Source organism: Polypterus senegalus, chromosome 3, assembly GCF_016835505.1.
Source record: "Polypterus senegalus isolate Bchr_013 chromosome 3, ASM1683550v1, whole genome shotgun sequence".
Taxonomy (NCBI): Eukaryota; Metazoa; Chordata; class Cladistia; order Polypteriformes; family Polypteridae; genus Polypterus; species Polypterus senegalus.
The window spans coordinates 10,487,479-10,503,009 of NC_053156.1; the positions used below are offsets into that span (position 1 = coordinate 10,487,479).

Consider the following 15,531-nt stretch of genomic DNA (forward strand, 5'->3'; position numbering starts at 1 on the left):
CGTAACAACACCATCTAGTGCTATATAGTGGAACTGCAATTACTGTATGTTGAAATGAAATGACAATTTCAAGGCATGTTTTTCCATAGTACAAAAATAAATAGATAGAAAGATGTGAAAGGCACTATATGATAGATAGATAGATAGATAGATAGATAGATAGATAGATAGATAGATAGACAGATAGATGTGAAAGGTGCTATATAATAGATAGATAGATAGATAGATAGATGAAAGGTGCTATATAGATAGATAGATAGATAGATAGATAGATAGATAGATAGATAGATAGATAGATAGACAGATGTGAAAGGCACTATATGTGTTAGGATATAGCGTGTTGGACGATGACTGACTGACTATTAATTCTAGTGACTCCATAAGGATGTCTACTGTTAATTAATATTAAAATGGATATTTACAAGTTTCCTCCCACAGTCCAAAGACATGCATTTTAGGTGGATTGGCGATTCTAAATTGGCCCAAGTGTGTGCTTGGTGTGTGGGTGTGTTTGTGTGTGTCCTGCAGTGGGTTGGCACCCTGCCCAGGATTGGTTCCTGCCTTGTGCCCTGTGTTGGCTGGGATTGGCTCCAGCGGACCCCCGTGACCCTATTCGGATTCAGCGGGTTAGAAAATGGATGGATGGATATTATTTAAAAACATTTCTTCTAGCAAAGAATAAAATGATATTCAATAAGGGATCTATATAGGGTTATAAATAGCCCAAAAAGACGGATTTAAGATTAGGGCTACTGTTCAAAATCTTAAGATTAGGGAAGGTTTAAGCGATTTTTAAGATTAGGATTTGAAGGTTACGGTTAGAAAGTCTTTTTAACACACATATATTTGTATATTTATATATATTACATATAAAAAAGGAATACTTAACATTAGGGACCTAATTGTACTATTTGTTTAAGATTAGGGTTACAGGTTGGGGTAGGACGTTATAACAAGCATTTGAAATCAGAATCGGCAGTACGCTTAGTGCATCAGTGGCTGGCTAATTTTTAATATACTGACCAATCTTACCCAAACACCCTTCATCCTAAATTTAACCCCCAGTGACGGGGGCCCTAAATATTAGTTTTACCTTTAGGATGCCTAATGTTAAGATTTTAAGATAGGCAGCCAAATGTTAAAAGCCTTTCTTCTTCGTCACTGGGCCACGTTCTACCCTGCCCTCCTTCTGAACACAATTTGAACCCTAATCTTAATGGTCACTTTAGGATGTCTAATCTTAGGTTAGGGTTTGGGTTTGACGCTGCAACATAAAATGAACGTTTCTCTCTGTGCAACAAGCAAGCCCACCCCCCCTTGGCTCTAACAGCTGGCACTGCAGCGCCCTCAAGTTGGCGTTTCCCAAAGCTGTCTACAAGCTTCTGGCAGAACGTTCCACCTGCTCCTCCCTGTGGCTGTGTGATGTCCGAGGGGTGTCTTGTGTGCACAAATCCCCTCACGGTTTAATGGATGGGATTCCGAGCCAGGCTTTGATTTTGCCATTCCAGAACCTTCCATTTCAATTTTTCAGCCTCTCCTTGGTGGATCAACTGGCATGTTTTGGGTCATTGTCACGTTTGCAAGGTCCACTTTCAGTTAAGCCTCAATCTTCTATTGACAAGCAAACATGAAGAATTTCTAGTAGGTTCCATGATGGTGGGCCGCCCAGGCCCCGAATCACAACATTCCCACCGCCATACTGCACAGTTGCTCTCAAGTTCTTCTGCTGTCATTGGTTCTCACCAAACTAGTCTTTTGGTACCGCAGCCAAATAGCACCACTCTTGCCCTGCCTATCCCACAAGGTTTCATCTTGGCCTGATGTTCTTTCTGGGTTCCTCCCAGCATACCTCTCATGAAGATCACATTTGTGCAGCCTCTTTCTAACAAAACACTAGACTTCACAAGTGGCAAAAGCTACCTGGGACTCATCTTCTTCCTCCTCCTCTTCATCTTTTCTCACTTTTGTGCAGAGATGATGTGCTTTGTCAATGTTCTTCACACAGCTCCGTCCTGCACCTACTCCTAGCCAGTCCTTCAGATCTTCTTTCCATCCTTTTCCACGTTGGCCTTCCTCACTCTCATATCCTCCTGTCCTTCACCCTTTGGCCCACATCTTTATCGTCTCTCCTCATCACGTGTCCTGACCACTTCGGTCCCCTGTCCTGTCCCTTTTCTCCCCCTCTCTTGGTGTCCCCTCTGATGGTCTCATTTCTTATTCTGTCCATTTTTGTGACTCCACACGTTCATCACCTCCACCTTCTCATTTCTGTCTCTTCCATCTTCATCTACTCCTGCTGCTCTTCCTTCACCGTTCGTGTCTCAGCTTTAGAACATTAGAACACTCTGGACGAGAACAGGCCATTCAGCCCAACAAAGCTCACCAGTCCTCTCCACTTATTTCTTCCAAACAAACATCAAGTCGAGTTTTGAAAGTCCCTAACGTCTTACGGTCCACCACACTACCTGGTCTCTTATTCCAAGTGTCTGTCGTTCTTTGTGTAAAGAAAAACTTGCTAATGTTGGTGTGACATTCACCCTTCACAAGTTTCCAGCTGTGTCCCCGTGTTCTTGATGACCTCATTTTAAAGTCACCATCTGATCCACTGGACTGATTCCCTTCATCATTTTAAACCCTTCAGTCAGGTCTCCTCTTCATCACTGTGAAGGCTCAGCTCTTTTCATCTTCATAACTCACCCCCTGTAGCCCCTCAATCAGCCTCGTCGCTCTTCTCTGGACCTTCTCCAGTGCTGCTGTGTCTTTATGGAGTCATAAACTGACCACCGGACTCCAGATGAGGCCTCACCAGTGTGTTATAAAACCTCCTGTGACTTGTAGTCCACATGTCAAGGCGCTATATAACCTGACACTCTGTTAGCCTTCTTTATGGCTTCTGAACACTGTCTGCCAGTCGATAGTTTAGACTCCACAACGACTCCTAAGTCCTTCTCATAAGGTGGACTCTCGATTTTCAGACCCCCATTGTGTATTCAAACCTCACATTTTGACTTCCTATGTGTAATTCTGACACAAATCTGCCCAAAGCCTGTCTGCTGTCCAAGTCTTTCTGTGATGATATGACGGACTCCAAATTATCTGCTAATCCACCTATTTTGGTATCATCTACAAAGTTAACCAGCTTATTTCTTATATTCCTATCTAAATCATTTATATTTATTAAAAATAGCAGCGGCCCCAGCACTGCCCCCTGCTGGTCACCACTCTTAACATCGGCCAATTCTGATGAGGTCCCTCACACCCTCATCACCCTCTGCTTCCGGTGTCTGAGCCAATTCTGCACACTACACCCTGAGCTGCCACTTCTTTTAGTTTGATGCCCACCTCTCGTGTGGCACCTCATCAAACGTCATCTTACTTCTCTGACCACTCAACCCTGCTGATGCCTTCTTCCAGTTGTTCCCTCCACTCTTGGTAATCTCTCTGTATGAGAAGAGTATTTCACTACACATTAAGATGTAAGAGTTGGTCGGAGGTCTTTGGAAATCCCTTCCCAGACTCCTCGGCTTCTAGAACGTCTCCGAAGGCCTCAGAGAGCTCTTTTGATCTCAGCCAGGTGTGATAACAGACACTTCAAGCCACACCAAATGCCGGAGGTTGGTTTACGACGGGCAGTTTCAGAGCTGCACTGGATTCTACTCTGAGGTGGAGATAAATTTGGGGATTGTGGGGGTGGTGTGCACTTACTCTGCCCACAAACAACATTTGCATTTCTGTTTGTTTCGTGATGTTTCTTACATTACGTCCATCGCCTTTCTCTACGCTCCACTTATGGGTAAGCGTGGGGTGCACTTACTTTTTCACACGACGCCCACTCTCCTCCCTCCCTTCTGCCCTGTGACCCTGCATCCTCTTCACTCTTAGGGGGTCTGCTCGTTATCCTGCCGTACCGCCATCAGGCTGATCAAGGTGGGCAGTGCCAACACAGAGTCTTCTGTGCCCTTCTGACCTCTCTTCCGAAGATTGTGAGCCCCCCTGCCCGCCCCCGTCCCGTACATGAATCTCATTTCCTTCCGTCTACTCGCTATCTGCCCGATTCGGCTCTCCATCTACAGAGATTAGGCTGCCAGCCTCGGGCACAGACGGGATTATCTTCAGATTGAATACACTTGTTTATGAAGTCGTGTCTAGAAATCAAAGAGCAGCGGCCCCAGGTGTAAACCCCCACAAGCCCCCACTTGCACATGTCCCAATTAATAAAATTGCATGTTTGATGTTCAAGTTATCTCTGCCCCCTATGTGTTCTGCTGCCATCAGTTTAATAATCAGCCAAGGCTGCCAACGCCGTGAGCTCCTAAAGCTATCAGGACGCTGCTGCTGCTACATTGGGGGAGCCTGGGGAGTTGGCACATGTAGTCAGCCACATGGTGGCACTCTCTGCCTTTATTAGAAACCCACCTCGTAATCAATGGAAATGCCATTGGGCCAGCTGATGCTAACGTTAACAAGCACTGCCCTCTGTGAGCCATCCAGTCGTGACCTCTCGATGCGAGGGTACTGCCCCCACTCTGTCCAGAACAGGTACCTTAAAGGGCAAAACAAAGAAGATGATGGCAATTGGTCGGCCAGTCCTGAGAAGCCTCCTTATACCCCTACCCCCAAACCCATCACTGCTGCCATCTCACCCTTTCTCAGGATGCACAGTTATGGCCCGCGGCTTGTCCAGCCCCTGTGAGATGACCACGTAACGGAAGGAGCCATTCAGCCGTGCCACTTCGATGACGTCAAAGCCCTGATCCGTCCAGTAGATGTTTCCTATGAGAGCAGGGCAGAGGCTATGAAGACAAAAAAGCTGGTGACACGAAGCTTTTCCCATAATGCACCGTCTGTACACTAACCTGCTATCCAGTCAACAGCAATGCCCTCCACCCTGCCAATGCCATTGGTCACGACGTCTTCTCGCCATGTCTGGTCCCGCTTGGCCCTGCTGATTGTACTGAGGCCCATGTCCACCCAGTAAATGGTGTCGTTTTCTGGCAACACAAAAGACGGACATGGGAGCAGTGGCAGAATGGACCGGGGGGTCTGCAGTGGTGGCAGAGAAGGCCTACGGGTCGTAAAGGCACTCACCTTCATGGAAGTCGATTCCAACTGCCAGGGACGTTCCCGAGACAGGGACCAAAGCGTCTGACTTGTCCGAGGGGTCGAGAGGAATGCCCCGAATACCTTCGTGAACCGAGTAGAGCAAGAAGGACCCCACTCCTGCAGTAAGAAGGAAAGTCAGGATGGCGAGGAGCACAAACACCGCCCCCCTGACCCCTGCTTGAATGCACATCCCTCAGACCACCCCAACAAATCCGGCCCTCCTCTCACCCACAATCAACCTCACCTTCACAGGACTGCTGGCCGCTCTTCAGGCTGTAGCCTGCTGTGCACATGCAGGATCTGGTGGTCTCAGAGGTGGGCAGACACAACTGGGAACAGTCGCCATTGTTCTTGCTGCAAGCGTTGGACCCTGAGGGAACACAAAACGTGAAGGCAAAGAAGAGAAGCTACAAGCAAGTCCCGACAGGCACTAAGCTGGGCATACTGGCACATAGTGGCCAACAGTCCAGTCCCAATGCCCCAACCATATGCCGGGGACACTGGCACCAGCAATCCCCAGCGTGCTGGCACATCACGTACCCACTTGCACTGACTCGTTGTACACCTTCATGTGCATCATGGATGACGTGCTGTTTCTCAGCACCCTCCAGTTTCCACAATCTTTCTTGTCACAGGTCCCCATGTGATCTGTCCCGTGGTCGGCCCACCACAGCTTGTCACCTAAAAGGAGAAAAAAAAAACAAGCAGTATTAATCTCCAGCAGCGTGGTACTGCCCAGGCTCATTTAGCCGGAGCATTCCACCTACCCATGATGGCCAGGGCGGTGGCCTTGGTCAGCCTGCTTTTCACCCCATCGATGGTCTCCAGGCCGCTGCCATCCAGAAAGCAGCGATTGATGGTTCCATTGCCAGAGCTGATCCAGTACAGCTGGTCAGTATGAAAATCAATGGAGAGACCTGAATCAGATGGGAAGACAGAGTCTAAGAAACCGTGAGACGGCACAGCCAGGGCCGCTGGGAAAAAAAACACCTTGGCGTTAGGATTCCCAACATGGCCGGGCTTGACCGAAAACAAGATGGACGCTCTTACTGACCCACGGGACCCTTCTGATTGCTGAAGAGCACGCTTCGGTTGCTGCCGTCCGTGTTGGCCACGCTGATGTTGTCCCCATCTGTCCAGTAGAGTTTGCTGTGAGCCAGGAAAGGGACAAAAGAGCAGAGTTTAGTAACCCGCAGAAAGAGCGAAGGGCAAACCCTGGTGGCACTTCAATTTGAGTGCCCCAGCTGGATGGCATTCTTGACTTAAAGGTTATAATTGGTGTTGAAAAGTAAGAGGAGGTGCCAGTGGCAAAGTGGCAGCAACTCTACTGGACTGGGCATACGACCAATGAATGATTGACAAGAGAAAGGTGGACAACGAGGACCACCACCACATGCCACACATCAGAATTCCTTGTGAACGCACTCAAATCGCTTCCGTTGTGGCTTTGCCTGCCATGATGCACCCCCTTCGACTCATCTTGATGTCGAGAGACGGCAAGCTTTTTGGGGTTCCCTCTTATTTTGGGCCCTCGACATGCAAAAAAAAAAAAAAAAAAACAGCCTTACTGTTAGGCCACCATATTTTGTGCCTGAAATGACACCCTTATGATGAAGAGTAAGCCAACCGGTGTCTTCGGCAGAAGGGCCTGAAGTTGTGCAGGCCCAGAGGTTCAACCCGCTAATGGGACACGGGGGGTTCAGGATACGCCTTTTCATAAAACTTTGAGGAATGGACACATGGAGTGTCATTTTATGGTTGCTGACCACGACTGTGATAAAATGTTTGATTTTTGATTGGTGGTCCGAGCCCACTAAGAGCCAGAAGGTTAAAAATGACTAATTTCAAACATAAGCATGTGGGGTATCGTTTCAGACTATTTTAAGGTCACCGATTTCAAATATGAGGTCATTTTTGATTTCTGATCCTTTATTAGCCCTCTATGGACCCCCATCAGAGGGTGAAAAATGACTACTACAATATTTAGACTGTATATTTTTAAACTAAAGAACACATTTTTAATATTTCAAATACTTGATACAACTGTTCTCATTTATTATGTTCTTTTACCTCATAAAGTAACTCATTACATTTTTTATGAACACCCCAAGTTAGGGGGGCTTGCACTAATTGAGACTTTTTAATAGTCTACCCTTCTCTTCGCTGTAAAGGGCCGTCACAAAGTCCTTCTCTTTTGTCACCTTTTGTTCCGCTGCAGCCTTGTGCTGAACTCATTTCATTTCTTCCCTCTTCATGAAACACTCGATACCCCAGAATGGCTGCGTGAAAACAGGACTTTGAGACAAAACATCAAAACAATTGAAATCTCACACTGACCCTTTGCTAGGACGCTTGACCATCACCGAGACGTTTCTACACCTTGTTGGAGGTCCACCTGAGGTCAATTCAATTGACTGGACTGATTAGGGGAGGCTCACACCTGACTGGAGGGGGTCCCACAGTTGAAGAGAAGCCAAGCCGTGAGGTCCGAGGAGCTGCCTGCAGAGCTCAGACAGGGTGACATCGAGGCACCGTATCTGAGGAGGGCTGCCACACAGAAGTGACCCCTGGGCACCGTGGTCTCCACGATTCATAACTCCATGCTGGCCAATCGGTTAAGAGAGATGACCAAGAACCTGAGCTGCACAGAACCCGTGTGGAGATGGCAGAAAACTTCCATGGCTGCCGACCTCAAGGATGATCAGATTTTTGACAGAGGACTCTTTCGTGGTGGTCCTAGCCGTCTGAGAGCCACCCCTAGATGCTTAAAAGTGACAAACTTCAAATCTAAGCATGTGGCATATCGTTTTAGATTACTTCAAGGTGACAAATTACAAATATGATGTCATTTTCGATGTTTGTTCTTCTACTAGCTCCTTTTGGACCCCCTCCAGAGGGTGTCAAATTACAAACTTTAAAGAGTGGTGTTCAACCAGCCGAGGTGGGCATATGCCACTCCTCTCTTCAAACGCTTCTTAAATGCAATAAGACAGTCAGGATTTCGAATGGAGGGGTTGGCACCTAGCTCGGTCCACCATCCCGGAGCTGCACATGAAGAGGGTCTTGGACTGATGTTTGAGACCACGCAGTGGTGGGATCGCCAGACGGCTCCTAACAGCAGATCTGAGAGGTCGAGGAGAAGCGAGGACCTCACAAGTGTCTCCATGAATGTCAGAAGGATTAGAGCCCTCATATGTGCCACCAACTGGGAGCCAGCATAGTGATCTGAAGACAGGGGAGGACGTGTGCCCACCTCGGCTGGTCGAACACCAAGACAGGCCACGGCATTTTGAATCATCCACAGCTTCTGGGTGGCACATGCCAGTCGGTACTCCCGCCAGCAGAGAGCTGCAGTGGTCCAGAAGCCGTGCCGAACACTACGTCAGATGAGGACGGGTCATGTGGATGTTGAGCAACTTGGCCCCTGAAGGACAGCGAGTCACCGCCCAGACTTGGCCAAGCCGAACAGGAGACGGAGCGCTGAACGGACATCGGAGTCACCCGCCAAGTCGGCCCACGTTAAAGAGAGCGATTCATTCACTCAGTGGCCACACCTCGCTGGCAGCGCCAAGGCCCCCACTCCCTCCCTACAGCACCTCTCATGTTGTCCATTTCTTCTGTTAAGTCACTACAGCGGGTACAGTTACCTCAGTCATCTGACTCTGTGCCCGTGTCGCCCACCACACCGAGCACACAAAGACTCGCTTAGGTGCCAAATTTCATAACAAAATGTCACTTTGGCATATAAAACAGCACTCATGCCCCCGAATGATCGTCACAGTCTGCCTCTTCCACGACAAATTCTCCAAGAACCCGCAGGACCCTCTCTCAAGGCCGAGGTCCAGACTTCTGACCCCTAAGCCCCCCCACCGAGGAGGCTGGCGCAAGCAGAAGGGCCTCAAATCCACCGCCTGGGCCACCGCAGGGCTGGAGTGTGAAATTCCTAAGCTTGCCCCCCCCCCATCCTGCTCCCCTACACCACATCCCAAGGGACGTAAAGGAATGAGTGGGATCTGGGCGCGACAGATGCAGAATCCATTTATTAGAAACAGATGAGGAGACTTAAGAGCGCGGAAGAAAAACAACATGTGTGGAGACGCGGGGCGGGGCAAGAAGAGGCGCCTTGACGCGAGCGCTGGGGGGTGCGACTCGTCCTTTGTCAGCCGCCGGCCGTTACTTTTCACGCTAGATAGCAGGAAGGCAGAACGACGCTGTTGTTGAGCAATAAAGAAAAATGGAGTGGACTGCCTGGAGCCTTCAAAATGGAAACTTCAACGGAAAAATAGGAAAACCATACGCCGCAGTTTGTGCCAAGGTCCGACTTGACCCCGCGTGAGCTCCAATTAATAAGCCCTCCCCCCACTCACCTCAATGCCTTCACTTCCTGTCTCCCCCCCCCCCCACCTTGCCTCATATTCATCTACTCCGAGACCCTTCAGGCCTCGCTTTGTTATGGCGGGCGCTCTGGAGCTGCTAAACCTCTACATGCCATTAGATGGAAGCAAATCCACGACTGAATGCAGGGGGGCACACGGTGGTGGTGGCAGCTATGCCATCTTTAGACACCTTAGCTAAGAGAGCGAAACTTTATGGTTTCATGCCAAGATGTGAGGTTTGCTCTGAGGGTGATGATGGAGAGGTTTAGAGAAGACCAGAAAGAGTTGCATTGCGTCTTTGAGGACCTGGAGAAAGAATATGACAGGGTGAGGAGAGGGGACTTGTGGTATTGGATGAGGAAGTCGGGAGTGGCAGAGAAGTACGTAAGAGAGGGAAGTGTGACTGTGGTGAGGTCTGTGGTGGGAGTGACGGAGGTGGGATTACATCAGGGATCGGCTCTGAGCCCTTTCTTATTTGTAATGGTGATGGACAGGCGGACAGACGAGATCAGACAGGAGTCCACGTGGACTGTGATGTCTGCTGATGATATTATGATCTGTAATGAGAGGGGAGCAGGATGAGGAGACCCTGGAGACGTGGAGATATGAGAGGAGAAGAATGAAGGTCAGTAGGACCACTAAGACAGAATACATGTGTGTGAATGAGAGGGAGGTCAGTGGAATGGTGAGGATGAGGAGTTGGTGAAGGTGGAGGAGTTTAAATACTTGGGGTCAACAGTACAGAGTAATGAAGAGTGTGGAAGAAAAGTGAAGAAGAGAGTGCAGGCAGGGTGGAGTGGGTGGAGAAGAGTGTCAGGAGTGATTTGTGACAGACGGGTATGAGCAAGAAGGTCTACAGGACGATAGTGAGACCAGCTGGGTGATATGGGCTGGAGACGGTGGCACAGGAGGCAGAGCTGGAGGTGGCAGAGTTTGTAATGGGCGTGACAAGGATGGACAGGATTAGAAATGAGGACATTAGAGGGTCAGCTCAGGTGGGACGGTTGGGAGACCAAGTCAGAGAGGCGAGATTGTGTTGGTTTGGAGAGATGCTGGGTATATTGGGAGAAGGGTGCTACGGATAGAGCTGTGAGGGAAGAGGAGGGCCTAAGAAGGTTTATGGATGTGGTTAGAGAGGAGATGCAGGTGGTGGCTGTGACAGAACAAGATGACGAGGACAAGAAGATATGGAAGAAGATGATCCGCTGTGGTGACCCCTAATAGGAGCAACTGAAAGAAGGAGATGAAGAAGAAGAAGCTAAGAGCAAAACTAACGAGCCTCAGCAATTGAATGTTCTCCTCTACTTTGTCCAATGTAACAAAACTCATAGCAGGGAGGGAAGGTGGGTTTGACTCGGACCCCCAGAGGTGCTCTTGGCACTGCACTGAGGGTACAACGTTGGGTCTGAATGCCAGTGTGGAAGGGGCTACTGAGAGACGAGGCAAACACAAGGAGTAGATGGAGACAACAACAGGCACACTCAGGCTAACCTGTTGTCCTGTGGCCCAAAGGCACAAGGGACACTCATTGAACAACTGAAAGGATCAGTGCGTGGTGACAGGCCACCCCTCGAGCGTTTCTGAACCCCACGGCAGTAGACGGTCACGAAAAGCTAGACAATAAGAAAGCCAACGGGATGTCATCACTACCTGTGGTGCCAAGTGAGGCGTCACCCAGAGTATTGGGTACCAATGTGGACTCCATGTTAGCAAACGGACAAAGCAGAAGCTGGACGACTTACTGGGAGCAGCAACCGTGCCAACTGCAGGAGGTTACGACTTGAAGAGTTAAACCCTTGGAAATGAAGAGCTGGGCACGACTGGCGCGATAACACTTAGCGAGGAAATGAGCCCAGTGGGTCCCAGTTGTTCATTTAAAATGAAATCTGACGAGATTTTGAGGACCCGGCTGGAAAGTTTAAGGGCGGACGTGGCACAGATGCTAGAGGAGGTCACGAGAAAACCCTGAAGGAGCCGAAGAGAAGACAGGACTGAAGTGTTTGGGACTCGGAAGGAAATCAGCCCGTGTGATGCAAGGCCTCCCCGTTAACCCCCTTAGTCCTCATCTCTCCGTGGTCTCAAAAGTACCCTCACCTCTTTACTGGGGTACCATTTTTTTTTTTTTAATTCTCATTAGGAAATCCCACCCACCAGTTCAGCCCATTTCAGTTTGTGCACAGGTTACAGTTCCATTTAAAGGGGTCTTGGTCCAGGCCTCCTCTGTCACTGTTGCCCACTCTTGCCCATGTCCCCCTGTTCTGCCCTCCTGCCTCTCTTTGTAACCCCCCACCTTGTGTACATTCGTATGGCGGGCCCTGTAGCTCCTACTTGGTGGTTCAAGTCATGGAGGGTCCACCTAACCTGACAGAACTCACTAGCGAGGCCTCGCCCGGACTGCAGTGTGTCGTTTAATAATCCATAATACAAAAATAGACACAGCAGCACTAGAGAGAGTCCAGAAGGCCAGTTATGGGGGTCCGAGCTGTGAGAGGAGACTGAATTAGCTGGGCTCTTAGAGATTAAGAGGTGACCCGAGTGACATGTTTAAAATTATAAAGGGGGGTCCCGGCTGATACTTTAAGAGTGGAAACCGGTTAAGGGCAGATCTCACTAGAATATTAGAAAATTTAGGGGCTGGGAGTCAACAGTCGGAATCGTGGGAACACTGAATGGACCAAAGCACAGAGAAATCCTGAAGACCGCAGACTGGGCTGAGCAAAGCCCACACGAGAGTGGCACAGAGGCAGCGCTGTGTTTGAGGGGTCAAGACAGAACTCAACCAAATATCTCTGGAGGGAGAACTCAAAGGAGCCGTCCACCGGTGGTCTCGAGAGGATCAGCAGAGACAAGAATGGCAGAAAAATCCCAAGATCCAGGAGCGTCAAGCTTCTCGTATCTCACTCAAGAGGACTCCAGGCTGGCATCGCTGCCACTACTAAGTACTGCGCCAAAGGGCCCAAGTAGGCAAGTGGTGCATTGGAGAGCAGGAGCTCAGGGGACTTCAGACAACGGAGGAATGGAGGCGAACAGGATGGACGGGGCCTGTTTTTGTCACATTGCCCAAAATCGGATTACACTAAACACCTGCCCATCTGCCTGGCATTTCTGGAGTTGTTCGCATCACAAACTTATGACGCATCCGCAAGTACAACTCTGTGCTTCCAAAGCTGTGTCCATTCATGTGTGGTGGGCTGGTGATGTCGTTGCTCCGATGGCCCGGTCTGTTAGCGCCACTGCGGTTCCTGATGTTAGACGTGGGACAAGGAACGGGGCGGGTAAGGAGTGCCATGAGGGTTTACTTCACATGTGGATTTTGTCGCATTTTCACATACTGATTTCGTTAAGCAGGGGCCCTGGTGCGGTGGCACCCAGGTGTTATTTCAAAGTGAGTTGTTAAACGAGAATGCAGATGGGAATGTCCGCACAAACATGAGGAAGACCCTCAGACTCATGGAATAACAAGACCAAGTGGGGAGACAAACGGTGAGAACTTTAGGGACTTTGAAAATGTGACCCCACGTTACTTTGGAAACACTCAGCAAAATAGGACTGGAGGGCTTTGAGGGGCTTCTCTCGTCAAGATGGGTCTAAAGATGGCAATCAGCTGGGCCAGCTAGGAAGAACGCAGAACAAGGTGACTGTGCCTGTCAACCCAACTCTGTGCCTCTGGTGCCCAGGACAACCTCAGCTCAAGCGGACGCCACGACACTTGCAGCTCACCATAGCCTCCCACACCTTTCCAGCTCCTACTCACCCTTTGATTGGGTGGACCACCAGGCAATGAGGCTTGTCCAGCCCCTGGACCACCGCATTCTTGAAGGAGCCATCCAGCCGTGCCACATTGATCTGCTTCTTATTGGCATCATAGCTTGTCCAGAAGAGATTCCTGGACACCCAGTCCACTGCCAGGCCATGGGCATTGGGCAGATCTGAAGGCAAGAAGTGTGGGCATAGTTAGCACCTGCATGCCCACTGGCTCACCCGAGCCCCCCCGCCCTGCCAGAGCACCTCCTTACCTGCAGAAACCACCGTCTCCACCCCGGTGCCATTGATGAAGGCTCTCTTGATGCTCTGGGTGCGCACGTCAGACCAGTAGATGCGCTGCTCCTGGGCGTCAAAGTCCACCACGGTCACGTTGTCGATGTCTGGCACCGTGAAGGAGATGATGTAGTTGTAGTAAGGGTTGTCGATGTCCACTCCACGGATCTCCATCTGCCGAGCGTACAGCAAAAACTGGCGCAACTCTGAGGGCAGAAATGGGGGTCTAATCAGGAGGAGCAGGAAGTGGGAGTCAAGTCTGTCACTCAGACTGGCACTCACCGTAACACGTCTTCTTGTCCGGATGCAGCTTCATGAGGTGTGGACAAGCACAGGACACGCTCAGGTTGTAGTTGATGAGGCACAGGTGTGAGCAGGGTCCTCGCCCGTCGTTGGCCGCACAGGGGTTTGGTGCTGTGGGTGGGAATGAAAGGCAGTCGGCCCATTAGGCGTTCACCACAACGGTCGCCTTCAGTAGGCATCCCCGCCAGGACTTGGCACAGGCACCTCCTACACTCCATGAGATGATGATGATGATGATGACCCCCACAACCCACAACCCCAATGCTGTTACCTTCTTGAACCACACGCACCATTTTCAGAAGAACGACGAGACGAATCCTGACAGATAAACCCGGGTCACCCACCCCAAGCCCACTCTCGCCATCTGTCTGGGATTTGGGATGACACACCATAACATGGACCACCGAGAATCCTTATAAATCCTGTCCTTACCCTGCGGCTGCCTGGACGGGTGGTACACCTGGAGATCAAAGGGCTGGGTGTTGGTTCGCTGCACTACAGTCACGTTGTGTCCCGTCCACTTGTTCGCTTTGGCGAGCGTGTTGGTCCGCCAGTCTGTCCAGTAGACCTCCCCGCCATACATGGTGACAGCAAACGGATGTGACAGATACTCGTGGCCTCGGAGCACCTCGATCAGGCCGGAGCCGTCGTACCGCGCCGAGTAAATTGCATCGGACCTGCAGATGTGAGGAACACACAAGAGCTTTAGGAATAAGCGACGAATACGAAAATCGCCCATCGTATGCCAGCTGCTGCGGACAGGGCCCACACTCAAGCAGTGGCAACGGGGTGGTACCCACAATCATCTCTGCTGTTACAGGAATAACCACAAACACACAGGCAGCCATAAGGTGATGACCACCCTCTCAATAGCCCACTATGAAGCGGACCCCCTGCACATGGCACACTGAAGCACACACTGGTGTTGGTGAAGCCAGCAGGGGGCGTCTGAACGTGGAGCCCAATGCCACCAGTGCAGTGACGTGGACATAGTGAGTTGTAAACCCGAGGTCCTGACTCTCTGTGACCATTTAAAGATCCCTGGGTGTCCTTGGTAAAGAGTAAGGGGGTACCTCGATGCCCTGGCTAAACTGCCCACCATGGCCTGGTCATTCTGGCCCTCTGATCATCCCCTGCCTCTAATTGGCTTACTGTCTCTCACCACTTCACCACCTAACGGCTCATGTGTGGTGAGCAGATTGGCATCAAAATGACTGCCGTGGCATCATCCTGCACATTAGTGGTAGATGAAGTGGCTGCCCACTCACTGAAGGGCTTTGATTAGTGAGAAAGGTGCTATATAAATGTGAAAAATTATTATTATTATGACAATGCCATGAAGAGGTGTGCACAATCTTACTGTGCCCACACACACAGGGCAATGCCAGCACAATGCAGTCCCTGCCACACAATACTGTGAAGATGCCGCTGAATTACCGGGCGTCGATCCACAGGATGCGCAGCTCCAGGTAGTCCACTGTCAGGCCATTGGGCCAGCCTCCATGGCCTGTCTCCTTGTGGATGGTGCGTCGGCCCTCGCCACTCATGGACGCTGCCTCAATTCGAGGAAGGTTGGCATCCCAGTCTGTCCAGAACAAGATCCTGGGAAAAGAGAAAGAACATTTCTGTGATAAGGCGACTCTCAAGGAAGGAGCAGAAGTCAAGCAGAACTACGCTGGCGAGGACGGGAATCCATCACTGAAAGAAAGGC

General features: G+C 50.2%; 1 protein-coding gene across 2 annotated transcripts in view; it reads right to left on the reverse strand.

Moving 5' to 3' along the window:
* The window catches only part of LOC120524808 (low-density lipoprotein receptor-related protein 1-like), a 114,680-nt gene that overhangs the window by 41,861 nt on the left and 57,288 nt on the right, over nucleotides 1-15,531 (reverse strand). For both annotated transcript variants that reach the window (XM_039746563.1, XM_039746562.1), the window contains exons 26-38: nucleotides 15,258-15,422; nucleotides 14,253-14,497; nucleotides 13,800-13,931; nucleotides 13,496-13,723; nucleotides 13,234-13,408; nucleotides 6,158-6,252; nucleotides 5,871-6,020; nucleotides 5,644-5,784; nucleotides 5,348-5,473; nucleotides 5,089-5,220; nucleotides 4,857-4,991; nucleotides 4,644-4,773; nucleotides 4,417-4,543 (exon numbers count right to left, since the gene is read on the reverse strand). In XM_039746563.1, the coding sequence (XP_039602497.1) occupies nucleotides 4,417-4,543; nucleotides 4,644-4,773; nucleotides 4,857-4,991; nucleotides 5,089-5,220; nucleotides 5,348-5,473; nucleotides 5,644-5,784; nucleotides 5,871-6,020; nucleotides 6,158-6,252; nucleotides 13,234-13,408; nucleotides 13,496-13,723; nucleotides 13,800-13,931; nucleotides 14,253-14,497; nucleotides 15,258-15,422 (1,981 nt within the window). The remainder of the gene's footprint in view (nucleotides 1-4,416; nucleotides 4,544-4,643; nucleotides 4,774-4,856; nucleotides 4,992-5,088; nucleotides 5,221-5,347; nucleotides 5,474-5,643; nucleotides 5,785-5,870; nucleotides 6,021-6,157; nucleotides 6,253-13,233; nucleotides 13,409-13,495; nucleotides 13,724-13,799; nucleotides 13,932-14,252; nucleotides 14,498-15,257; nucleotides 15,423-15,531) is intronic.